Source organism: Eulemur rufifrons, chromosome 6 (assembly GCF_041146395.1).
Source record: "Eulemur rufifrons isolate Redbay chromosome 6, OSU_ERuf_1, whole genome shotgun sequence".
Taxonomy (NCBI): domain Eukaryota; kingdom Metazoa; phylum Chordata; class Mammalia; order Primates; family Lemuridae; genus Eulemur; species Eulemur rufifrons.
Genome location: NC_090988.1, coordinates 37,711,019 through 37,738,155, shown reverse-complemented (window position 1 = coordinate 37,738,155; position 27,137 = coordinate 37,711,019). Strand labels below are relative to the sequence as shown.

At 34.2% G+C, this 27,137-nt stretch overlaps 1 protein-coding gene across 1 annotated transcript in view; it reads right to left on the bottom strand.

Moving 5' to 3' along the window:
* Positions 1 to 27,137, bottom strand: part of SLC36A4 (solute carrier family 36 member 4) — a 48,514-nt gene that overhangs the window by 5,691 nt on the left and 15,686 nt on the right. Inside the window, exons 4-10 of the mRNA XM_069469073.1 lie at positions 26,374 to 26,462; positions 25,226 to 25,321; positions 22,943 to 23,027; positions 16,772 to 16,999; positions 14,792 to 14,890; positions 10,796 to 10,965; positions 2,654 to 2,823 (exon numbers count right to left, since the gene is read on the bottom strand). Coding sequence (XP_069325174.1) covers positions 2,654 to 2,823; positions 10,796 to 10,965; positions 14,792 to 14,890; positions 16,772 to 16,999; positions 22,943 to 23,027; positions 25,226 to 25,321; positions 26,374 to 26,462 — 937 coding nt within the window. The remainder of the gene's footprint in view (positions 1 to 2,653; positions 2,824 to 10,795; positions 10,966 to 14,791; positions 14,891 to 16,771; positions 17,000 to 22,942; positions 23,028 to 25,225; positions 25,322 to 26,373; positions 26,463 to 27,137) is intronic.

Sequence of the window (27,137 nt, the reverse complement as noted above, 5' to 3'; positions counted from 1 at the left end):
CTCATGGATTGGTAGAATCAACATTGTTATAATGCCCATACTACCCAAAGTGATTTATAGATTCAATGCAATCATCATGAAAATACCAACAGCATATTTAACTTTCCTACAAGACTATAGTAAGCAAAACAGCATAGTATTGGTACAAAAATAGAGACATAGACCAACGGAACAGAACAGAGAACCCAGATATAAAACCATCTACATACAGCTAACTGATCTTTGACAAAGCAGACAACAATGTACACTGGGGAAAAGAAGCACTATTCAACAAATGGTGCTGGAAAAATTGGATAGCCACACGCTGAAGAATGAACAGGATCCATATCTCTCACCACTCACAAAAATTAATTCAAGAGGGATAAAATAATTAAACGTAAGGCATGAAACCATAATAATTCTAGAAGAATATGTAGGAAAAAGTCTTCTAGGTATCGGCTTAAGCAAAGGATTTATGACTAAGACCCTAAAGGCAATTACAGCAACAACAAAAATAAATAAATGGCATCTGATTAAATTAAAAAGCTTCTGCACAGCTAAGGAAATAATCAACAGAGCAAATACACAACCCACAGAATGAGAGAAAATATTTGCAAAGTATACATCCAATAAAGGGCTAATATCTAGAATCTACAAAAAACTCAAATAAATCAGCATGAAAAAAACAAACAACCCCATTAAAAAGTGGGCAAAAGATATGAACAGAAGCTTTTCTAAACAGGATAGACAAATCGCCAACAAACATGAAAAAATGTTCAACATCACTAATCATCAGGGAAATGTAAATTAAAACCACAGTAAGATATCACTTTACCCCTATTAGAATGCCTTTTATGAAAAAGTCCAAAAACTATAGATGCTGGCGGGGATGCAGACAGAACAGACCACTTATACAGTGTTGGTAGTACTGCAAATTAGTACAACCTCTATGTAAAACAGTATGGAGATTCCTCAAAGAACTAAAAGTAGACCTACCATTTGATCCAGCAATCAGACTACTGGGTATCTACCCAAAGGAAAAGAAGTCATTTTATCAAAAAGACACCTGTACTTGAATGTTTATTGCAGCAAAATTCACAACTGTAAAGATGTGGAATCAACCCAAGTGCCCATCAGTTCGTGAGTGGATTAATAAAATGTGGTATATGTGTAGCATGGAGTATTACTCAGCCATAACAAAGGATGAATTAATGCCTTTTGCAATAATTTGAATGGAACTGGAGACTACTATCCTAAGTGAAGTATCTAAAGAATGGAAAAACAAATATCACATGTACTCCCTATTAAACTGAAACTAACCAGTGAGCACACATGTGCACAGAGGGAAATAAAACTCAGTGGAAATCAAGCCTGGAGGAGGGGGGAAGATGAGAAAGGCAAAAACCTACCTAATGGTTACAATGAACACTATCTGGGTTATGGGCACACTTATAGCCATGACTCAAGCATTACAAAAGTGATCCATGTAACCCAAAACATTTGTACCCCCTTAATATTTTGAAATTAAAAGAATTTTAAAAGTGAGTATGAGCTTATTTACTTCATTCTTCAATATGATTTCTCTTGTTTGTGATATAATTCATTTAAATAATTCAAAAATAAGTTTTATCTTTTTCTAGCTTTGCATTTCTCTTTTCAAACAAAATGTAATACACCCAATTCTTTAAATCTAGACACAAGCTCCACTTCAGGCTGCTCAACGCAATTGACAAGGTTGCCCAAAATTTCTAGCTCTACCCTTCTCTAACCTTGAATGGTACAAGATGGTTATTAATATCTTACACACAGAATTTCCAAAGCTGCTTCTCCCCCAGAACACTAGTAATCTGGTCTCTGGTATCATTCTAGGTAATCCTCGGTTAGTACCGTGATGCAGTCATCCTTATATTGTGGTTATAACAATAATAATGGTGACAACAATGATCACAATAACTTTCAGCTACTTTGTTAATATTATTTTTAAATCCCACAAAAATGCCATAAGGAAGTTTTTATCTTCATTTCATATTGAGGAAAGAAGGGCTCAATGATAGTATGCAACTTGCCTAAAGACAACAGTAAGTGGCAAACCTGAGCTTGAATCCCCAGGTCTGTGTGACTCAAAAACTCACACTCTTTACACTATAGCAACTCAAGCTCCCTCTCCGTAAGCCTCCATTATTAATGCTACCTTGCAAAGGCATTTTCTGATGTGAAACCTTAATAAGAGATTATATATGCTCCTTCAAATAATAAAAAAAAAATAAGCCACTAAAATTATTAAAGACCAACACAAAATAAAATATTATAAAATCCTCTCCCGTAGGTAGTCATGGAGAATTAAACTGTTAAATATACAAAAGTTAGCAGAAATAAAAAACCTGAGCAAAACTAGAACCAAAATGAAATGTGTTATCTAGGGGGTCCCTTGGATATCTGATTTTAATGACCACTAATGTCATTTTCAAAATAATTTGATTAGTTAAGTGTGATAGGATTTGGTTCGTGTTTTTCTTATGTAGTAGTAGAAAAACAGAATTTTAACCCAAAAAGTATCCCAGCTGGGTGAATAAAATTGTTTTTAAAATATTGAAGAATATACTTCAAGTAGCTTTCATTTTAAGAAATGTAGCAATAAAAAATTATTATGATATAAATATGTAGTGATACTTACAAGTAATACTAACCAAGAAGGACCTTATCCCAAATTCACAGATTTGCTTCCATTTAGCATGAAATTTGGACGTAACTGCAGGGAGAATGATCTCTGCTGGAACATAGAACTGAATTGAATACGTCACAAAAATGCCAAACGAATACAGAATTTTCACTGATTGATATAACCTGTTGAAAAAAAAATTCAAAATTTAGTCACTCTTAATATGAGAATCCAAAGTTCCTCCTTTTTATTTTTAATGCTAAGAGAAATAAGAAATGCAGAACACAAACTTGGGCCAGACCTTACTAACTAAAAATGCTGGTTTGTAAAAAAAAAAGCTGACTGATCTCTACTAACTAAATTTCTAGATGATATATGGACAATTCCTTTTGACAAGCCTGGGAGGCTTGAACATGGCTTGCCAATGTTTGAGGCATATTGTTGGGTAAGCCAACGTTGTGAAGGTTAGACTCAGCCCATACAGAGCTAATGTTTTCTCAACTTTCTTTTAAAAACTTGAGCATATTGTATGTCTTTAAAATCTTGAGTCATACCTTCATTGATCTTTATATAGAAGACAAACTCATATTAAACTCTATAATAGTTCTCCTTGGTTGAAAATCTTGGTAGGTTTTATCATTAGTTGCAGAAATATCATAGTCTTAAGTCTAAAACGAGGGCATCTAAATGGTTTCAACTTGCAAAGTTCTCTAAATTATACATACTACCTATATGAAAATACAGTTGTTGAGTTAGGTAGTTGTTGTTTTTTTCCAAACAAACTTATCTCTTTGATAATCAGTGCTTCAAAACAGCACAGCAATCTTCAGTTTTATAAATATCCTTATATTTCTACATTGCAGATAGCCTCCTGTCAAAAGCTAGCATGCAAGTCTTGAGAAAGACTTCAGTAAATTTCTTACGTCTGGCAGAGGAAGACTTTTTAAATGTTGATGATGACATGGATAGAAAAATGTAGAATTGTAGGACTCAGGGGAAGGAACATTACAGAGAACCTACTCTCTTGGGTTGCAGATAATAAAAAATGTGTTGTATTTTTAAAAAACATTTAAATATTTTATAACAATCAAAAGAAAAACCCAATCCCTCTTGTATTTTTTAAGAAACAAACTAGAAAGGTGACTGCAAATCAAATCGCTGTATCGGGGCAGTGATAAACACATGTCCTCTTTCAGTAGAACTATGTCATCAATAGTCGCAATCTTCCCCCATCCCACCTAAGAATCCTAAGCACAGAGAAGGCGTTTTCTTTCTTAGGAAAAAATGCAATCATTTTAAAAGGATATAAAGTATTCTATTTTCAGTAAATAAAAACCTCAACATTATTTAGGCTTTAAGCTTATTTCTAATGTCTTAAGACTTAAAGTAGTAAGGATTATAAACAGTTCTCTTGATTTGCCAAGCAAGAAGAAATTCAGTAAGTCTCCTGCTGTAACATATTTATCATAAAGTAAGAGGAAATAAAAAAGCAGAGTAAAAAAAGATTTAAAAATCCATAGCATAATTAGGAAAGAAGGAATTCCTTAAGCCTACCAACAATAAAATCTTAATTTTAAAATTTGCTAAGAATGTTATTTCTCAGCTTGAGGGTTAAAAGTTAAACATATGGTCAAATTACTGAAAATATGCGAAATAACTGAAAGATGCCCGTTTCATATACTCTGACAAATGGAGAATTAAATGAATATTCTTATTAGTTTAAAAGAAGAACATTCCTTTTTTCTAATTATATTTTCATTTATATGTTTTTAAAATATGGTTAATAATATATAAAAATAAATCTACACCATTTTGCATATAAGTACAATTACTTTTTTATTGAGATAAAACTAAAGTTATATAGGCTAATAATTAAATATTAATTAAATTAATATTAATGATCAAAATGGGTATGGATGATTCTTAGAAACTACATGGAATATAACAAATATTAATAATACTTTAAAGAATAAAATGATTCATGCCTGAAAACAAAATCTATTACACTGATAGATACTGACAGTAAAGAAATTTAATCTTAGTAAAGGACAGAAAAGTATTTTTTAATAATTATTTTTCAGTCAAGCTTTAGAGTCAGATTATGGGGAAAAACAAATTAAAGTTCAAGTAAAAACATTAGTTTTAAAAACACAGGATTTCTATACTTGCAATGCTTTTATTATTTTCCCCACATTTGTTGACAAATCAATACTTGACCTATATTTTCAGATATGAATATCTTAAAATTTTTTAAAAATCAACTTGGGAAATAAGTTGTTGGCTGAGTCTCTTTCTCTCAAGGTTGAGTACAGAAGCTACCCTTGGAAACAGACTGAAAACTCACTTTCCCTTTTGGACACTTCATGATACTCAAGTTGAGAAGTCATCATAAATGAGGACTAGCTCCAATCCTCACCAAGAGCCATTCATTCATGATTCATTTTTAAGCTAAAAAAATAAGACGATTATGGTTATCTAGCATTCATAACTAAATTACATGCCTTGAACCAGTAAAGTTTTGTAGCATGTTCACTAGAATGTAAGCATTATGAGCAAAAAATCTGTATCTGTTTGCTGCTGTATCTCTAGAGCTTGGAACAGTACTTGGGACATAAAAGATGAACAATAAATATCTGATGGATAAATTAATGACTTGGTAGCTGCCCTTCATTCTGAATTATAACAGTCATTCCAATGAGGATAGGCAGAGGCAGTCTGGGATGGATCTCTAGTGATCGGAAATGTTAATATTAGATTATTAAGAAATTGCAAGGGAGAGGACAGAGGGAATATATCAATCTTCTTTTTTAAGTTTCTTTACATTCATTTATTTCTTATACCTCTTGCTAAATCCATTCATGCCTAAATACTTCCATCTTAGGTAACAACCTCCTTGGAGTTCAACCCCTTGATAGCCAGCAGGATCCTGATTACCTGCCACTACTCAACTTTATTTCCCAGAATATTCAGGTTCCTAGCCCCTATGCTACAAACATGGGCTCAAACTTGGGTTTTCTTCTTTTTTTTAAAAAAAAAAAAATAAGGTCCCAGTACAACTATCTTAACAAATTATAAAATGCCTATTTATCCCTTTCCTGTTCCTATTTTTTAATTGAATTTTTCCTACCCAATGCACGTTTCACACAAAATCACACGTGAGACAACAGAAGTCACATGCTGCTGCTCAATGTTTTTAGTACAAAACCTAATCCCTTAATATTTCTTAGTAAAAGTGCTAAGTGGGCCGGGCGCGGTGGCTCACGCCTGTAATCCTAGCACTCTGGGAGGCCGAGGCGGGTGGATCGCTCGAGGTCAGGAGTTCGAGACCAGCCTGATCAAGAGTGAGACCCCGTCTCTACTAAAAATAGAAAGAAATTATATGGACAACTAAAATATATATATAGAAAAAATTAGCCGGGCATGGTGGCGCATGCCTGTAGTCCCCGCTACTTGGGAGGCTGAGGCAGTAGGATCGCTTAAGCCCAGGAGTTTGAGGTTGCTGTGAGCTAGGCTGACGCCACGGCACTCACTCTAGCCCGGGCAACAGAGTGAGACTCTGTCTCAAAAAAAAAAAAAAAAAAAAAAAAAGTGCTAAGTGTACTGATTTAATGACTAACATGTGAATTTATTCTAGGCCCTTATTTTTAAATTCTAAGTCATGACCCATTAGTGGTTTATGACATCAATTTAGCAGGTTGTGAGCAGTTTTTTCTAATGATATAGAGTGGAATAGAAAGTATCAGGGGACATTGTATGTAGAAAAACTGATGGGTTTATTTAACCTTTCATTTATTTCTGTTATTTATATGTGTGGCGGAGGTATGGACACACAGATACTCACACACATGCAGATACATATACACTGGGTTTTTCTACAAAACACAATTCCCTTTCTGACTTTGGGTTACGGTTCAAAAGTTAAAAAGCTACTAATTGAAACCAAATAAGGAGGCACTGTAACTGTGATGGGAAAAAGTTGAGGACTTTGGGCTTTTGACTGGTTAAAAAAAGAGCCACAACACAAAAATGAACAAATGAAACTAATAACAAAAAGAAAGATGTTTGTTCCTATGATGTGCATATGATTACTCAAGAGAACTCAATAAGACAGAACACAAATAAATACTATTTACTATGTTAAGTCCTCTGGAGAACTTTGTTATATCATCAGTTGACGATATAACAAATGATTGACAACCAATGATTACCCTAGAGCAGCAGTCCCCAACTTTCTGGCACAAGGGACTGGTTTCACGGAAGACAATTTTTCCATGGACGGTGTGGGGAGGGTGTGTGGAGGAGGGAATGGTTTGGGGATGATTCAAGTGCATTACAGTTATTGTGCAGTCAAACCTCTCTGCTAATGATAGTGTGCATTTGCAGCCACTCCCCAGCATTAGCATTGCCACCTCAGCTCCACCTCAGATCATCAGGCATTAGATTCTTATAAGGAGTGTGCAACCTAGATCCCTCACATGTGCAGTTTACAGTAGCGTTTGCACTCCTATGAGACTCTAATGCCTCCACTGATCTGACAGGAGGTGGAGTTTATGCAGTGATGTGAGCAATGGGAGTGGCTGTAAATACAGATGAAGCTTCGCTCACTCACATGCTGCTCACCTCCTGCTGTGCAGCCCGGTTCCTAACAGGCCATAGACTGGTACTGGTCCATGGCCAGGGGTTTGGAGACTGCAGACCTAGAGTCTCCAGATCTTCAACTTTCCCTTGCAACAATGACATTAAGCTAAAAATCTTCCTCATCCTCTGTTTTGAATTTGATAAATTAAAAATCTGATAAATTATAGGAGTTGGAAAGAGATATAATTTAAACACAACCACCTAGAAAATTTTATAGATGTGGCATTCACTCCCAAGCACAAGCTCAAAAGACAATACATAGTTTCTGCTGCTAGTCTGCCTGAGTCCACATTCCCATTTTTTTCTTCATATCAATCTCAAGCAAACTTTTCCTAAGGAGATTCTATAAATTAAAGTAAAACTTAGTAACATGGCAAAACCTGAAACCATTTGTGTGAAAGAACAGAATCTATATAAAGTAATATGAAAAATTCTTCAAATCAATCTTGATGGAAAGGAGTATCATTTTATGATCTGTGCTGTTATTACCATCATGACTTTATTTGCATATATTTTTGAAATTCAGTATTCAACAGGTTCGTTATTACCTCTTGGTTATTTTCCTTGCAACTGTACTGACTCTGTGCTTTTAACCTGGAGTATATATTCCCTTCTGGGGTGTGGCAGTGTGTGAGGGGTTCTCAAAGCTATAGACTAAAGCTGGTGGATCTTTCTGAACCATAAATTTTACTCAAAAGTTTTTTTGGGTGTGGGAATTATTTTTACATAAAAGGTACCATAGATATAATAAACTAGAACACAAAAGGTGCATTTTTTAATAGAGCATAAACTGATGTTATGCTTGAGGCAGGCCATTAAGGGTACCCCCAAGACTCTCAAAGAAAAGCTTTTTTCTCTTCTCTGTTCTTTGGATTACTTTAGTGGAAAACTTGGAAAAACACTGCTAAAACATCATTTGACTCTGACTAGTAGTAGTGCCTTGGTACTAAGAAAAATGCTTTTAAACCTAGAATAGTATTTAACAAATATTTACCAAGTGCCTCCTAATTGTTAAGCATTGTGATAGATTATGGGGAGGCAACATAAACCTAGAAGATACAGGGTCCATGTCCTCAATGTGCTAACGTCCTAGCTCAGAGTTGTGAGTTTACTTCCTTATCATCTTTAAAATATATTCTTTACTTCAAAAGCTAAATGTAATACACGAACAGTATTACTCTTAACTAGATTTTAAAGATGATGCCTCAGAAAGATTGAGGGTAATAATAACTTGGAGCTTCGCTAATACATACTTGCTTTATCCTAGAGCCTCCTTCTGACTCAAAAATCTTTTCTTACAGAAATAAGCCTAAGAATTCTGAGACTTTAAGTCAATTTGGCACCAAAAGCTCTTTATAGCTTTCCATAGCTAGTAGCCATCGCTTCCCTAGGATGTTCTTGGGACACACTCAGCCAACAGAGTACACAGCACACCAAAGCCTCTCGTGTGAAGCACAGGAAAGAAGGGAAGAGAGACTCTCATATCTTAGGCATAATCTATGATTACTCTAGTCCAAACATCTCATTTTATAGACGACTATCACTGTAAAACTATAGGCAACTCTCCTCCTGTATCTCTCAGTCATGACTATTATTTTAACTGTCCCACAACTGCAGAGACCACAAAGAAACAGACCACAGGCCACAGAAGGCCGATCTCCACAATGAAAAGCAATTAACCAACAGAGGTTCTCTAAAGGGAAATATTTATCTTGACTTGCTTTCCTGTTTTTTCCATATTTTTGTTGTTTCTTAGGATACTTGTTCTAGGCTTTCCTCTAATGAAAAGCAGGTGTCCAGCTAGACTTTCTTGAGTAGAAATTATGATCTAATAGTCCTTTTTAAAATCAAAAGTTGCAACTAGTTCCATTCTCACCGGAGAGCCATAGCAATTAGGAATCAGGTGAGAAGTAGGAAGGGGCTGTGGGGAAAAGGAAGGGTAATTAGAGCTACCCCCAAGATTGAGTTGTGAACACCAAAAGCATTCCCTCTTATTCTTGCCCACTGTTCCTTCACCGTGTTCTTAACCATCTAGGGATAGGAATCTCTTAACTTGAACGCATGCATACTCCCACTTTAGTCCCTTTTCCTGTAAGATAGTCCTTAACTGCTTTTGTAAATTCTGAGAATGTTTCCACCTATATTTCATATTTGACATTAAAAATACTTGTCAAATTTATTTATAAAATTATTATTTTTAAGATTTAATCTAAATATTATTCTAAGTGAGGAAAATTACCATTCTATTTTCTAGACATTATACAGTATTTGAAAAGATGAAATATACTACCATATTTTTAGCCTTGATTCTCTTATACTATTTAAGCTTCTATTCATTAAGCTTCTAGTTTCATATTACAAAAAAGAAGAAAAAGCCCACTTGAAGGAAACAAAATTATATAACCAACCATAACATGGCTTAATGAAATAAATACCAAACAAACATGTATCTTGTTTGCAGTCATGACTCCATCTTGAAACATATTTATAACATTTGAAACACGTTTCCATCTTGAAATACATTTATAAAATGTTAGCTAAAGTAAAATTATCATTAAAAAAATATATATACACACAGCATTTGTGTGCCCCTTGTGAAATCTGGAAACTATCCTAGGTACATACTCTCATAAATGGCTTCCTATATACATTTGTCCTAACAACATTTATGACCCCAATAAATGCCCAAGATTCAAATGATTATTAAATGGTAGACAAACTCTCATCAGGAAGCCAGTCAGAAGATATAATTTCTGCTGCTGTTGGTTTTCCCTAATATTGCAAAACATTTAAGGTTTCACAGGTTACTATCCAAGGAGCTAACAGACTAGTGTAACATTAATTTAATCAGCAATTAGCATTTATTCTTTGCATTTATCAAAACTAAGAAGTTACCTTCCATTTTATAAATAAGGAAGTCTGCATGGTAATCACTGCCAATATCTTTTAAAAATTTCCAAAGACCAACCTCTGAAAGAAGGAAAAATCATATATATTGCTTCATTTAGCAGAATATGGTTCTAATATAAAAAGAACATTAAGATGTGCCATTTTATTTTATTACTTATAACATGTCCAAACTGTGTTCTGAAAGTACTTGGAGAACATACAATATAAAGCTGACCAGTAAAATATTGAGGACCATAATGATGGAATATATTATTTTATCAGGAACCCAGAGTGTTTGGTTTTTTGGCAGTAAGGACAGGTATTAATATTTTTTTAATTAAAGTGAGTCCATATTAAAAAGAATCCATGTTTTACTCTTACATTTGATTCAAATTTGGAACAACCTACAATTTGTAAATCTTTTTTTAAAAAATTCCACAAGGATCCTAAATTCACATATGGTCTGCTCTGGAGATTATGAAAAAATTCTACATTACACAAATAAAGAAATCACAGTAAAAATTTTAAATGTTTAAACCACAAATCCAAAACACACCTTTATTATCAAATATTGGTAAATTATATCTATAAAATATATAAACTAGTATTAAAAAACTCATATCCACCTACCATATATCTTGGGGAAGATTTAAAGTTATGCTCCCTTTGATTTCATCGCGGAAACACATATATCCTAAAGTAGCTAGTGTAATATACAAAGTTGTAACAATTCCCATGCCAATATTCAGGGCTTGGGGGAAGCGTTTTGATTCTTTCATTTGGTTTTCCAGTGGAAGAACCTAAGAAAAGAATACAATTCTTTTTTAAAAAGGGAATACAATACAAGTAATGCAAAATAACATAGCGTCTTTTACACATACAAACTGGTCTTTTTATAGTCTGTATGCAAATCTTGTTTCCTTTAAAACAACATATATAATTGTTGAAGAATATTTCTGTGACTATATGCTTTTTACACTACATATTTTTTAATTCTTAAAATAAAAAGGTTTAAACTCAGCTCTTGTGAGGCAAACCTGTCAGGTTTTTTCTTAAATAACCTTTTTGGATTTACAGAGAAGTTGCAAAGGTAACACAGAGAGCTCTCATATACCCCTGACCCAGTTTTCCCTACTATTATCTTTACATTACCATGGTACACTTGTTACAACTAAGAACCAACACTGGGACATTTCTATTAACTAAACTCCAAACTTCATATGGATTTCATTAGTTTCTCCATTAATGTCCCTTTTCTATTCCAGGGTTTCATCCAGGATACCACATTGCATGTTGTCATCATGCCTCCTAGTCTCCTCTGGTCTGTGACAGTTTCTCAGTCTTGGCACATTGTTCATTATCCTGACAGCTGAAGAGTACTGGTTGGGTGTTTTGCATGATGCTCCTCATTGTCTGATGCTTTCCTTGTGACTGGATTGGTATTGTAGGTTTCAGAAAAGGATACCATAGAGGTGAAATGCCCGTTTCATCATATGTGTTATTAACATGATTTATCACTGGTGAAATTAATTTTGATCACTTGGTTAAGGTGTTTGCCAGATCTCTCTGCCATAAAGTTACTTTTCTTCCCTCTCATTATACTCTGTTTATTGAAAGTAAGACTCTGAATCCAGCCCATACTCCAGGGACCAGGGAGCGATTAGCTACACCTTCTGGAGGGAGGGGTACCTACATAAATTGTTTAGGATTTTCCCCTATGTATATATTTATTTAATCAATTATTTTTATTAGTATGAACTCATGTATATTTGTTTTGTACATTGAGTTATAATCCAATATTCTGTTATTTATTTTGTGACTCCTACTGTTCCAGCATTGGCCACTGCGAATTCTATCAGGTTGGCTCTAGTGTCCCTTTGACATGCCTCCATTCCTTTGTTTTTCGAATACTTCCTTATTTTCTGGCACCAAAAGATGCTCCAGACTCATCTTGAATTCCCTTGCTTCAGCCCTAAAATCAGCCATTTCTCCAAAGAACTTTGGTTCTTTTGTTGAAGAATGGTATTTAGAAATCTAGATCTGGGTGATGATGGGTGTGCTTGTTGCTATTGGAGTATCACTGGTTGTGGGCCCTCTCAGGAGACAGAGCTGGAAATATATGCATGTATACACACATATCTATAACTATTTCTGTATCTATCCACTTGTATCTACTGTTTGTCAATTTTAGTAAAACAAATAATTTTTATTTTGTTAAAAGGAGAACCTTTAAAGAAAATAAAAAAGGATGATTGAAAAATCAAGTTTTTTAGGAAAATCTTCAGAGGTTTTGGCCATACAGTGAAAGACACTAAGTAATAATAATAGCAAGGCCAGGCGCAGTGGCTCACGCCTGTAATCCTACCACTCTGGGAGGCCGAGGCGGGTGGATAGCTCGGGAGTTCGAGACCAGCCTGAGCAAGAGCGAGACCCCCGTCTCTACTAAAAATAGAAAGAAATTATCTGGCCAACTAAAAATGTATATAGAAAAAATTAGCTGGGCATGGTGGTGCATGCCTGTAGTCCCAGCTACTTGGGAGGCTGAGGCAGTAGGATTGCTTAAGCCCAGGGGTTTGAGGTTGCTGTGAGCTAGGCTGACGCCATGGCACTCACTCTAGCCCGGGCAACAAAGTGAGACTCTGTCTCAAAACAAAAAAATAATAATAATAATAGCAAGTATTTTACTGAGTGTTTACCATATGCCAGGTATTATTCTAAAACTTTTGCATGTAGCATCTTGCAGTCTTCACAATAACCCTATAACATGGTAACTCTAATATTTTCCCCACTTTTCATGTAGGTCAATTCCATATGGAAACATTAAATGTTAATAGTAGAGAAGAGAGCAGAGAACAATTTGGATGCTCTGGAGATAATCCAGACTTGAAATATCATGCGGTCATCAAGAATGGTGCCCGTGCAGCTTGAAAAGGAGAAAGGGAAAGAAATTAACGTTTCCTCGGGCTTCCTCTGTATCACAGCAGTAGAGGTGTTTTCCACATAATCTCCTTTATGGAACAGATTTGAGAAATATAAGAGAAGAATCCATATGCCTTAATTACTGATTGATATTGGGGAACCAAGACAGGTAAAAAGAATTACTCCAAGGTTTCAAGCTTAAGCAACTGAAAGTAAAACTAAAAGAAAAAGAGAAACGAGAAAGTAAAGCTTGTTTTAGATAAGGAAGCATGTCAGACTTTGGAGTTGCTGAATCTGAGATGTGAGAGAAACAACGCTTAACTGGAAATGTCCAAGAGTTAACTAGAGCTCACCAGTTAAAGACAGAAATTAAAATTTGCAGTTATGCTTGCAACAGTGATAACTGGAGTTGTGAAAATGTACAAGAATTCATGAGAATTCTCTAAAAGAGAATTCAGAAAGAGCAGAAACCCAATTAAATTGGCATAAAATGTTCTTTTAGATCTATTTTGTCTGTGGTTCATATACATAGATGTTTACAAGTGGTCCGCTCCCATACCAAACCATCAGACAATGAAACATAAGCCATGGAACAAAGTAGAGAGCAATATTCTCTTTTCGCCAAATCTACAAATTCTAGGTTTTAAATGAAATGGGAGCATCTTGAATGGAAATATTTAAGATCTTAGAATCCTCGGGATGCTTGTGTCTCTTGGTATTAGCTTTATGATAACACTGTTTCTCAAAACAAACCTGATATGAATAAATCTAAAGGAAGAATTTATATTTGACTCTTCTTATATAACAGTAATTGTGTAACTCAGCAGTCCCCAACCTTTCTGGCACCAGGGACTGGTTTTATGGAAGACAATTTTTCCACAGACCAGGGTGGGAGGGATGGTTTCAGGATGATTCAAGTGCATTACATTTATTATGCAGTCCAACGTCTCTGCTAATGATAATCTGTATTTGCAGCCGCTCTCCAGCACTAGCGTTACTGCCTCAGCTGCACCTCAGATCATCAGGCATTAGATTTTCATAAGGAGTGCACAACCTAGATCCCTGGCATGCACAGTTTACAGTAGGGTTCGTGCTCCTATGAGTATCTAATGCCACTGCTGAACCGACAGGAGGTGGAGATTACGCGGTGACATGAGCAATGGGGAGTGGCTATAAATACAGATAAAGCTTCGCTCACTCACCTGCTGCTCACCTTCTGCTGTGTGGCCCAGTTCTGTGGCCCCAAGATTGGGGACCACTGGCATAACTATGTCAATTCCCTTCAAATAATCTAGTCTATAAAATATGATGTTTGGGATGTACTTGAGTATGTGGGATATAAGTAAAACAAATTGGCCATGAGTGAATTATTTTTGAAGCTGAGTGGTGTACTACCTGGGAGTTCATTATACCACTGTCTAAATTTTGTATGTTTAAAATTTTCCATAATACAATATTAAAAGTTATCTAGTCTAATATCTTCATTTTACAGATACAGAAAAAGAGAATTAGAGAACCTAAACGATACAGTTAGTGGAAGAACTAAACTATAATTCAAGTCTTTCATACCAAGCTGGAAATCATGTTCTGTGAATAAACAAAATTGAAACAAAAAAGAAAAACATACATTTTTTATTTAGCTTGACTATATAAATATTTGTGTTGATTTAATATTTTAACAATTAATAATAAAGACTAAATTCTTACCACTCCTATGCCTTCAAAAGCAAATACGGCAGTACCAAAAAAGAGTGGGTATTTCTTCCAACCAGCCACTATTGGAAGGTTGTGGGGATCTGGCATGTTCTGAAGAAAGGCAGAAAAAAAATAACACAGGTTACATCTTTACTTATTCTAAAGAATTTTAAAAGAAAGAGCAAAATCATATACTTTTGAGCTTCACAACAGCAAATGTAGGTTATAAAAGTGAATAATTCTTTCAATAAACACTTTAAGCAACCTATGTTAAATGTAGCCAAGCTGTTAGGATTTCACTGCCAAAAGCATTTGTTCCCCTCATGCCCACACGTTCCATCTGAGCAAACTACTCCTGATTACCTGTTTCCACCTGCAAGTCCCAGGCTGTGCACACTAGGTATGGCTCCTGCCACAACAGGAAATATATAAGCATACTCAAGGTCTGAGCTGAGAGCCATATAGTCAGTTATCAACCACTGCTGTTGGTATCCAAAGGAAATTTACTCTCCATTCTATTTTATTGCTCTTTCAGTTCTCTAAGATACCTGGCTCCTGAATTTGCTTTCTACCTCATAGCTCTGCTGCTCCCTAGAACAGGTCTCCTTCTGGTTTGAGTGTTTGCTCTTTGACCGGAGAGTTGTCATTATCCCTGTTGAGTGTGTGTGTGTGTGTGTGTGTGTGTGTGTGTGTATCCCAACTCTGGCTTTGATTATTTTGTCCTGACTCATAGCCTTGCTCCAACTCTCACTATTTGGACAAACTATACATCTTTTACAAGATCTCTGGCTCCACAATGGTCACTTCCACAAAGTCTGGTCCCTGCTCTCCTCACCACCCTGTGTTCTCTGTCTTACCTCATTAGGAGTAGAATTCAAGCCAAGTAAAGGATGAACAAAGCAACTGAAGTGTGAAAGTACACTAATAATTTGGGGAACACAGGGGTCTACAACATCTGAAGCATAGGTTGAATTGTGTGATATAATTGTGATATATGATCAAAAACATAAGCTAGGCTCAGAATGGAAAGGGTATTAAAATGTTTGGATCATCGGATAATACTAAACTATTATTCAAGGCAAGCAGGATGCTATTTCACTTCTCCATGCATTAGCTAATGCTGTTTCCTCTACCCAGGGAACCTCATTTTCTGCTCCACTAACTCTTACATGTTCATCAAAGAGGTCATGGAAAGCCTTACATGAGCTTCCTGTCTTCACTTCTACTCATGTGTTATGATAGAGACTACAGATTTGAAATTCAGAGAGGGGGCAAAATGAAACACAGACCCATCACAAAAGTTTGTAATGAATTGCTAATGGAGGTATTACAACAATTACTTTGGAAGCAAGGTCATTGCCCCTTAGAGAGATGAAAACTATACAGCTGCTCAGCAGAAAAACACATATATACATACAGAAACACTAAATCTTGCAAACAATTTTGAGGGAAGTGCAGACTCCCTGAATCCCATCAACAGATTCTTTTAAGCAAACTGGGTTAAGAATTCCCAGACTAGACTATGGACAATGAAATCAGTTGAGGTTACTGCATATACTTCAGATAAAGGGATTATAGATTAGTGTAGTGGCAGAGAGAAAATTACAGAATTACATCTATACACTCATCTCTTGTGGTTGGTTCAAATTTTAAAGCAATAAACAATACACTTAATGAGTTCTTTTTTGCACTGTACTAAAAGCACAGTCCTAAATCTCTTGGGTAGGTATTACTATCTTCTGAAGCACTGTCACAAAGCCCAGAAGCATATTTACCAAGATTCAAAACCAGATCTGACCACAAAGCCTGTGGTTTTTAATCTCCATGTCACATACTTTTCTAATTCAACAGTATCCCTCAAACGGATTGTCTACTGTGTACTACATATGAAGTAGGGATCTTTACATAGCATTACTTTTACCTCCAAAGCAAACAAAAATTTTATTTATATAATAAATGCATGATATTTAGTTAAAAACATGTTATACTTACCCTAACAACATATTGGTAAATTATCACGAGACTGACAGCCATGGAAATGTTGGCAAGGAATGAAAGTACAAATAGACTCTTTAGTTCACGAATGAAGACCAAAAGAATTATAAATGGAAGAAAGCAAAGCATATATATCCTTAGGTCAACACTTCTTCTCTCACATGGATTTGATGAATTGGTACTATTTGAAATAAACACTTTACTCTCCAGGAATCCTTCATGAACCTAGACAGGATTACCAGGAGAATAAGGAAGGGGAGAAAACTTCCATCAACTTTTAATCGTAAAAGAGACACAGAAAGAAAATTATGATCTATACACTCTATGATACATTCCCATAATGCACTTTACAATACATAAAATATTTGCAGTTTTTCAAGATACTCTGGCTTCCTAGAAACATATATATCAAACATAAGGATAATTAAAGTAGGATAATCTTCTTCGCATAATTTCTATCATACTGTGAAAATAAACTTCATTAAAAATTATGAGGATGAATTTACTAATTTATTTTGAAGCTCTGTGAATATCATACTCATGATCTCTGCAAAGACTCAAAGATCTCATTTTTGCGATCATTAAGCTTGGGATCATACTTGTCTATAATGGCCATTGGGTATTCTACTCCAGCTTATTTTCTTCAGATATGAAACAAGCTCTAAGTACCTCCTAGAAATGTAATCAAAGTAAAATTTAATAATCATATCCTAACTTTAAAACTTTTATAAAGCTATTATTTACAAATTGTCATTATCAATAGATATTCATTAAGAACCTACTACATTCATTCATGGCCATATGCTCAACAGTAGATAAATTTTTGCTGGAGCAAAAATCTTCTACAAGATAAATAAACTTTATGTGACAATTTATTCAGTCACTTCTATAACCCACTTTTCAGATTTCAAAAGAAATACAATGATTTACAGGCTCCATATATTAAAAACTGTTTCTGATTCAGTTAATCACATAATTCAACTTATTGAAATAGGTATGAAATTACAAACAACTTTAGAAACAAACTAAAAAACTTACAGTAGAGGCAGATCATACCATAACTTGAATACCAGTGACAAGTTATTTGCCCCCAAACATGGTGTACCCTCCTTCAAACACACTGATATTATCAAAGTCTGTGGTTACACACATTCTTAAGTACTTTGAGTACTTTCTATGGATCAGGTATGGAACTACATGGTTTATACTTATATAACATCTCATTTAATCCTAACATTACTCTCTAAAGTGGGCAGTATAATAGTATCAATTTCAATTTATATCTGAGGAAACTGAGGCTTAGAGAGGTTGAAAAAAAACCCTGCATAACATCAAGCTAGTAAGTGATGGTTCTAAGATTCAAATCCAGGCCTAGGACTCCAGCATCTAACTTGTAACAGCTATCTGTTAACCTTACCAAAATACTGCAACCCAGAAAGGGGGGCCCTGACCACGCTGCCACCTGGCCTCCACTCAGACATATCTCTCTTTAAATGCAGCAAGTAGTAAGAGGCCAACAGAAATTTAAAATACAATTCTGACATGATTAATTCAAGTGTTTCTTTTAATTTTATATTTATAACCCATGATAAGCAATGTTTAATGTCACTACAAATGTACACATCATCTCAGACTGCAGGGAATGTATCTATTAGATTTTTATGCTATAAGGCAATTTAAAACCCATACTGGACTAATAAACTCTCAAGTTACACCAGGTACCATTTAAGAAATGCATAGCTCACAATTATCTTCTAACTGACCATTAGAACTTTATATTTTATTTTCTATAATTTGAAATAAAAGCAAATTTGGTAATTTACATTACTTTTTCATGAATGTATTTCACTGTTGACTTAATTTTCTAGTAACTAAATTATTTAGAGCCAAGTACTTCTTATCAAAGCAGTACCTCCAAAAATTAGGTTAAGTAATGATCAAAGTTAAGTTCTAACAAGGATGCCTGGCAAGAGAAAAGCAATTATAGCCAATTTTTAAAACGGCCATTTTAATTATTACTAGGTGCTTGGAAATTTAAAATTAATTCTAAACAAATCTCTTATTTTAGCATTTCTTGGCAGAAAGATGGTTATAAAAATTCTCAGGATTAAAAAATAAAATAAAATAAAAATGTAGATACATACCTAGAGCAAGATTCAGATAAACATTTGAGTCCTTTGGTGCCCTCTAGAGACAGAGATTGGCTATCTAATAGGACTTCCTATGATCTCACATGTTTACCAAAATGTAAAACACTGAAATAAATATTATAAAATAAAATTACTAAATTCAGTTGTTTCCATTTTGAGTTCAAATTTACTAAAACCCACTACTTTTTAACTTTTCAATGATTCAGCAATTTAATGGTTAAAATTCTAAAGGCAGCTTATATTCTTTAGTAAAGCTAAATGCAGAATTAAAGTCATTATACCCTACATTTGTATACTGTTTTACATTTTACAAAGGCTTTCATAAACCTTTTCTCAGCTGAGCCTCACAGTAAGTTTATGAGAAATAAGGAGAGATTTTGTACTATTTCCATTTTTATAAATAAGGAAACTGAGGCTTGACCAGGGAGGGAGGTCTTGCCCCATGTGTGAGTTCAAACTGTGAAAGCAGAGATTTGAGCTCCTATCTTCTGACTCTGAAGTCAATGGTATTTGGTATCCTTACATTTTTTCCTCTTAATATAATCCTGTATTCCTTCCCCACTCTCCATGCCCATATACACTATTTTATCTATCTGAAATTTTCTAGAGTATCTTAGAGTAAAAACAGAGAGGAGCAACTATAACCACAAGGGACCAGAGTCATCAGAAGCACTAGGGTTCTTTTCCTCTACTGATTGTATAATACATGCTGGCTTAATGAAACCATGTGGCAGTTACGAAGCAGGTTTCCACACTTGTATGGCAACTAAACCCTTAATTCTTTGGGTTAACCAAATACTGTACCTTCAATTTCATGTAAATTAAGGGGGTAACAATTCCACAGTTTTTAACTATACTAGTAGTAGTAACTGGTAAGGTTGAATCAATCAGTGTGTCCACTATTGTATACTGCTATCAAATGTAAAAGAACACCTTTGTTGAGAGAATGAAAATCTCGACCTCATGCTGCTTCAGTGACCACCTCAACTATCTTCTCAAGCCTAACTGCATATCTTTTTTCTATGTTACTCTTTATGCCTGAAAAGGAGTTTCACCTTTCTATCTACAGCAGACATTCTCCTTACCTCCCAGAGAGTTACTTTTTCTACCTAGTCTTCTTAGGATATGTACAAATGAGCTTAACTTTTCCATTCAACTTTGGAAGCAACTGATAATATTTCATGGGAGAAAGTCACCAATCCTAAGCTTATAGACAATTATTTTATCTTCTTTACTCTTTATGTCATATCCATACAAATACACTCAATCACAACTAAAATCAGACTATGTCCTGTCCAGTGATAAACAATTAACCTATTGGGTGGCAGCTATGGCGGAGACCTAGGTTTCAATGTAATTCTGCATGACTTAGGGCACCTTACTCATGTTTACTGAGACTGCTTCCTCATTCATAAAATGAGCACAGTACTTACTTTACAGAGTAGTTGTAAAGATTAAATGATATATGTCATAGCTTATAAATAAAAACTTATAAGACATTGATAGCATTACTTTTCAATTTAAATAGAGCTTTTTGGTAACTCTCTTAGGAGATATTAGAAAAGATACAGTACTACCATGTTACACAATTCTCCTAGAAAGGCATCATTTCCATCATATTCTATGTAAATGATTGGTAAGATGGTATGTCTTAGCAGTTCTTAACAATAAATAGGGCCTTAATGGAGTTAGGAGTCCTAGGAAATGCAATTTGTAGAATTAAATACTTGTAAAATCAAAAGCACATCATCTGTAATAAGTAATGCCAATAAAATGATTGATGCTTTATTTTAATAAACAGAAGAGTATAAACAGGATTCTAATTAACTCTAAGTGCTATTACTCTACTTCTTCCACAGCTCTCACTAAAGTCTTTCATTTGATTCTATAGTTACAGTATGTTTGAGGAACACCTACATCTAAAGGAACAGCAATGGTTTAGATTATGAATTTTTCTTCCAGAAAAGTTTGTATATGAACTTGATTGTTTGCAAGTATCTATGAAAAGAAAGGAGAGAAGAAATAGTTTAGAAGATATTTGGAAAAAGAAGTAATATAAGGCTGGAACAAAAAACTACATAATTTATTGAGACTCTCAGATGTAGATAGCAACTAAGAGTATCTCCTGGCTAAAACTGTCAGCAGTCACAACACTAATCTGGTTGACACCATTCCTTCTATAGACACAAGGATAAATAGCTACGGAAGTGACAAACCAAGCTAAAACAATCACAAGGAGCCGAAAGAGAAGAGTTGACAAAGAAAATGGGAGAAATGGGTGGGAGAAAGGATGGGAGTAAGGAAAGCAGCAGAGAGACCATCATTGGGAAAAATCAAACAGAAAGGTTAAACCCTTTGAGTCCACAAAATCTTATTGAACACTTGCTCAATAAACCAGGTACAGTACTAGGTCTAAGAAATAAAGAGATGAAAAACAAATATCCCTCTCAGTTTAGTGAGTTCATTTCCCTTCCAGTCCAATAACCATATTGGGTACCAATAAGAGGAACTCTTACATGATAGTTTACAGTGGTGAACACAACAAATATCGTGGTCCCTTCCTTCAGAGGGTTTGCAGTCTACTGGTGAAAATTAACTTGTAATCAACTTTTAATACAGTATAATCAAGGTTATTTTTAAAGTGTTAGACAAAACCCAGGAGAAAAATCAATAAATTCTGGCAAAAGATGAAGAAAGGGAAGGCACAGAAGGGACAGTTGAGGAAGATTTCACAGAATAGGTGACATTTAAGCTAGGTTTGGAACTTTCCAGATACAAACAAAACTTTTCTAGATGCTGAGACATAGTACACGGGGAAGAACACTGATCTGAAAATCCAGGCTCTGATTATTAACTAGCTGTGACCTTTTAAGACAACTGTTTTATAAAAGAGGGTTTGACTTGATGACTTCTTCCAATATTAAAAATTTAAGCTAGTGGCTCAAATATAATATAAAGGCATAATCTAAATCAGGGTTTAGCAAATTATGGCCTGCAGACCAAATCTGGCCTACCACCTATTTATGCAAACAAAACTTTACTAAAATACAGCCATATCTATATGTTTACATATTGTTATCTATGGCTGAGTTGTGTAGTTACAACAGGGACCATATGGCCAGAAAGTGGAAAATACTTATTATCTAGTCCTTTAGAGAAAAAGTTTGCCAATTCTTGGTCTAAATATAAAATGAAGTATACTTTATACTTAGAAAAGAGAGTCAAATATATACTTATATATATATAGGTTCTTTAGAAAAAATATTCATATCATCATTTTGCATTACAATACCTATAAGACAGTTCTATATAATACTATGTAAAATGCTTATTGCCCCATGTTCATGTGTATAATTAATAAATATTTTTAATTAAAATAATTAAGAAGACCAATGGGTAATATAGGAATAATAATACCAGTTATAAAGAAATATGCTTTGGCATTGTTTTGATAGGAGTTTTTATTTCAGTGTCTGTCCAAATGAACTGTCAATCTCTACCAAGACTGAAAACCACTTCCTCTTAAAGCAAACCTTCACAACATGGAGAGAACTACAGAAAGCTGTTCATTTTTGGAAACAGTATATTTTTAGACAATGGCAATAATTGGATTTTTGTAATGAATGCTTATTTTTTTACTTTTTTTTTAGGCTGCTGGCTGAAGTTTTATGTATTTTTTATAGAAAATCAATGTAAAGAATATGCTTCCAAACCATCTATATATATGCTTTTGAGATCTAAGTTTCAAGTAGCTAAGTATCAGTAAATTATGTCATATTCTGATCTGAAAGGACAAGCATTATTGATATTATGGCAAAAACAGTAAAATCAACAATAACAGCAGAAATCCAAATTCCAAAAGAAAAAAAAAAAAAAGACTAAAGTAAAATCTACAAAGAATATTATTTATGAAAGGAACACGTTTTCATATTCAACCATGGATGCCACAGAAGAAATAGGAGGCCATAGGCAGGGCATTAGAAGAAAATTATTTCACTAACTAGAGAAAAATACTCACTTGTTTCACATTTTCAGCTAAGAAGACAATATAAACACTACAGAATCCCAGCTGTGTTATCACCAGAAAAAAGTCAACCACAGTCCTGGAAAAAGAAATATCCAAAAATAAGAATCAATCAGAGCTGCTGAAATATTACTACATTTTATGTCTCTTTTTAACTGTTTTAAAACATTTTATAACAGCACATATTCTTTTGCTTCCTTAAATAAGAAACATTTAAAATATTTATTTTCTACAAAGATCACACATTTATCACCAATATGTCACTAGAATTATTATAGAACGAAAGGATTCTCCATTAAGTTAAAAGGCCAAGATTTTTCTGTCATCTTCTATTTCTGAAATTCAACAGTTTGAGGATATCAGCTGATAAAATCATTTCATAAAAACATTTCCTCTTTCAGATTAAGCCCAATGCTCCTACCTTTTAAGATCTTTTTAGATCAACCCAGTATATTTCCCATCCCTCCCAGATTCATGGCATCTACAAATATGATGAGCATGCTTTCTAGTATTCAAATCACCAATAAGAATGTAGAATGGAAGAGGATTTGGAGCATGGTCCTAAATCATACCAGGAGAGACCTCTCCAGTGGCTTTTCTCTGTTCTTATTTTTTGTTAGTGAGATACAGTAAGCCTCTGTGGGTTCTGCATCCATGGATTCAACCAAATGCAAATAGAAAACATTCAGAAAAAAAATTCCACCAAATTCCAAAAGCAAAACTTGATTTGCCACACACTAAGTACTACATTGAATCCATGGAAATGAAGTGATATGTAGGCACTGTATTAGGTATTATAAGTAACCTAGGGAAGATTTAAAGTCTACAGGAGGATATACGTAGGTAATATGCCAATAGTATACCATTTCATATACGGGACTTGAGCAACCTTGGATTTTGGTATCCCCAGGGGGGTCAAATTCCCCATGCATACCAATGGATGACTGTACTCTAGATAATTTCAGCTACATAAAATAGTATACAGGAGTAGGGAAGGGATATCACCAGAGACATCAGTCAAATTAGCATTATTTGGGTATGGCAGTAATCAGTTACAAATCTGCCTACATGATATTAATATACAGCCCAGACTTCTTCATTTTGATCTAAGAACAATGAGTGACTACTATAGCATATATATACTAATCTCTTATTGTCTCTTGTCTGACCATGTGTCAACCTGTCAAACACTGTGGTCTATAAAATCTATAGTCCCACCTTCTTCCATTTTAAGTTGGGATCAGTATGCCTATCTTCATTCTTGCCATAACTCTACCATTCTCCATGGTTCTTCAGGGATCTCATTTGTAAATTATCTTAGTACCCTGAAATGAATTCAAGTCTCTTCTCCTTGATGAATTGCATTTAAGCATTCCCTTAATATGTCTTCATCCACCTTTGATATTAGTGTCCCCTCAACAATCATTCCAGCCACTTTTATCTGAAAGCCATTCTTCTTCATAGAACAAGTAGACAAAGATGCCTCTAGTCTGGGCCAGAAGAAAGAAGATGCAGTTCTGGGTTCCGGGGGCAAGTCCCTAGGGCATTCGGTTGTTTCCTTCCTTTTCCTACTCAGCATATCAGGAGCTCTGAGCTGCTCATAAACAAATATGACCTCCTAAAAATCCCCAGAAACGCCCTATTTAACCATAAACTCATCTACCAACACTGTTCTTTCTCTTCATTTATTCCCACCTCATATGTCATTTGTACCACAGTTAGCACTTGATTTGCTTACACGTCCTTATTTTTTTAGTCTTGTGTTCATCTGACTTTGACTAGCCAAAGCCACCAATGATAAAGTTATATTTAAATAACAAGACAATAAAATAAAGTTATGCTAAAATATATCCACACCTCAGATGTCTTATGAGCATGTAGCTAAACTCCACCAATTTGAAATAACGAGACTGCAACATTTGTCTTGCTTTTTTCCTTTATTTAAAAAATTACCGAACATGATTATGTCATTGGTTGTCCAGGTGCCCTATAAATATAATTTTATTTAATCTACCACAATAATCCTGTGAAGTGAATATTATTATAAACTCACTTCACAGTGAAAAAACCAAGCCAAAATGATAAACAATCTGACCAAGGTCATAAAACTGAAAAATGGTAGAGTTGAGATTTGAACCTAAGCCTGCCTAACTCTAAAGTTTTTAATGTTTATTCCCCAACTTTATCATACTTTTATTTACATATCTTGTCAGATTAAAATACTTAAAATTAACATAATTTTGACAATGAGATATTAGTAACACAGCAGGTACTTACCGTCCCCATGCTGCTTGCTTCTGAAGATAACTCCAAGGACTTACTTCCAGAGCAAAACTCACAGTGTCACTATAACCTAAGTTTGACTTTTTATACCTATAATTTAATGATATTCATACAAAGGAAAAAGAAAAATTTTAAGTTGGTTCATAAAGCCATCCCTTCAAAAGAACAACAAATGAATGGGAATTAACCAATGTAGGGCTATGCAATGACAGATGAGCTTTCAAAATTTCAAGATCTGCATACTTCTAAAACATGCCTCATTAAATTTTAATAACTGTCCTTTTTATCAGAATATTAATTTTTACCTACTGCTAAAGTTTATATAACTATAGAATTCATATAACCTAATATTTGTGCTTCATAGATGCAAATATTTTAAATACCCAAAAACATCACCAACTCTTAATACATTGTTCATGTCTAAACTATTCCATTCTGAGAACAGCATTATCTAAAAATACATCTGTACAGGGCTCTACATTTCCTCATAAACTATCTCATTTAATCTTCAAGACAGCCCCATGAGGTAGCTATTACTTCTCCATTCCCTTTTTCTCTCTTTTGTAAAGTATGTATTGTCATTTAAAGATCATAGTGATTTATCCAAAGTTTTAAGAACAAATAACAAAAATAAAAAGAGTCAAGACTAGATATTGGGCTAATAGCATAGGCAATACTATTTTTTTTTAAAGTTTGTGTATTATCCAATAGAAGTATTTCATGATACAAAAATAAAGAAAAAGAGTATTATTTTAATGACTATCTACTACTAACCTATATATCAATACAGAGTACCAAAGGCGTTACACCCCAAACTGAATTAATGATAAACTGAAGATCATTATGCCACAACTGAAAGTTGTATAACTGCCTCCACTGCCTCTATACATCCTTCCTGATTTTTCCCATTTATACTAAATAAGAGAAACCTATTTCACTAATAAAGCTACCTCTTAAAAATAAATAGATTCTAACCAGATTTAAATCATATGAAATGCTACCTTTTTTCATATTCATTATCTTAGACTTGTCTATATAATGAAGGAAATACAAAGCACAGTAGAAATATAAGACTATCTGATGCTCTAAATAAATTGATAGCTTTAAGATAAATTAAATAGGCTTAACAAATCCACATTTACCTCTGACATAGAAAGTGACTGCAACGTACCAATATGTGCATACAGTGAACAGAAATAATTCCTATAAACACAAGGCTGATTGGTCCAAGCTGTGGGGAAGAAAATTTATAAGGTTTAAATATTTAACAAAAATTGAGTAACTTTCTAAACAAGTAGTAAATGAATTACTCTTTTGCAGTGAATAAATATTTGTTGGGCAAAATGATTAAATAATCATTTGAATGGGGAAACTAATAAACTTGATACAGAATGAATTTTAAATCATATTTAAGCCAACCATGTATGATTCCACCTTATCAACTTGGCTACTCAAACTTATAATACAAAGTACAGATATGTAACAAGGTAGAATGGAATACAACATCATATTTAATATCATATGGCAAGTCTACAACTATCAGTGTCCTACCATTATAATTATATGTAACTATGCATCATTATCTAACTGACTAAAAAGCACAATATCAGACTGGGATTATGAGCAACCAATTTCTTCTATGGACTGCTTATTGAGTACTTACTATGTGTCAGAAACTGTGATTAGAAAATAATTATTTCAAAAAGTGGTACATAAAAAATTTCAAGTATTTATTTATTAAAATTAAAGTGATACCTGTATTATTGAGACATAACCAAAATATTCCCGAAGTTTATTTTTATAATCAGAAATTTTTAAGTTACTATAAATTAGGGTGGACAAAACAGTCAAATAAAGAAGAAGATGGTAGTTAAAACTATTTTTAAGAAACTGGCCCATTAAAAAA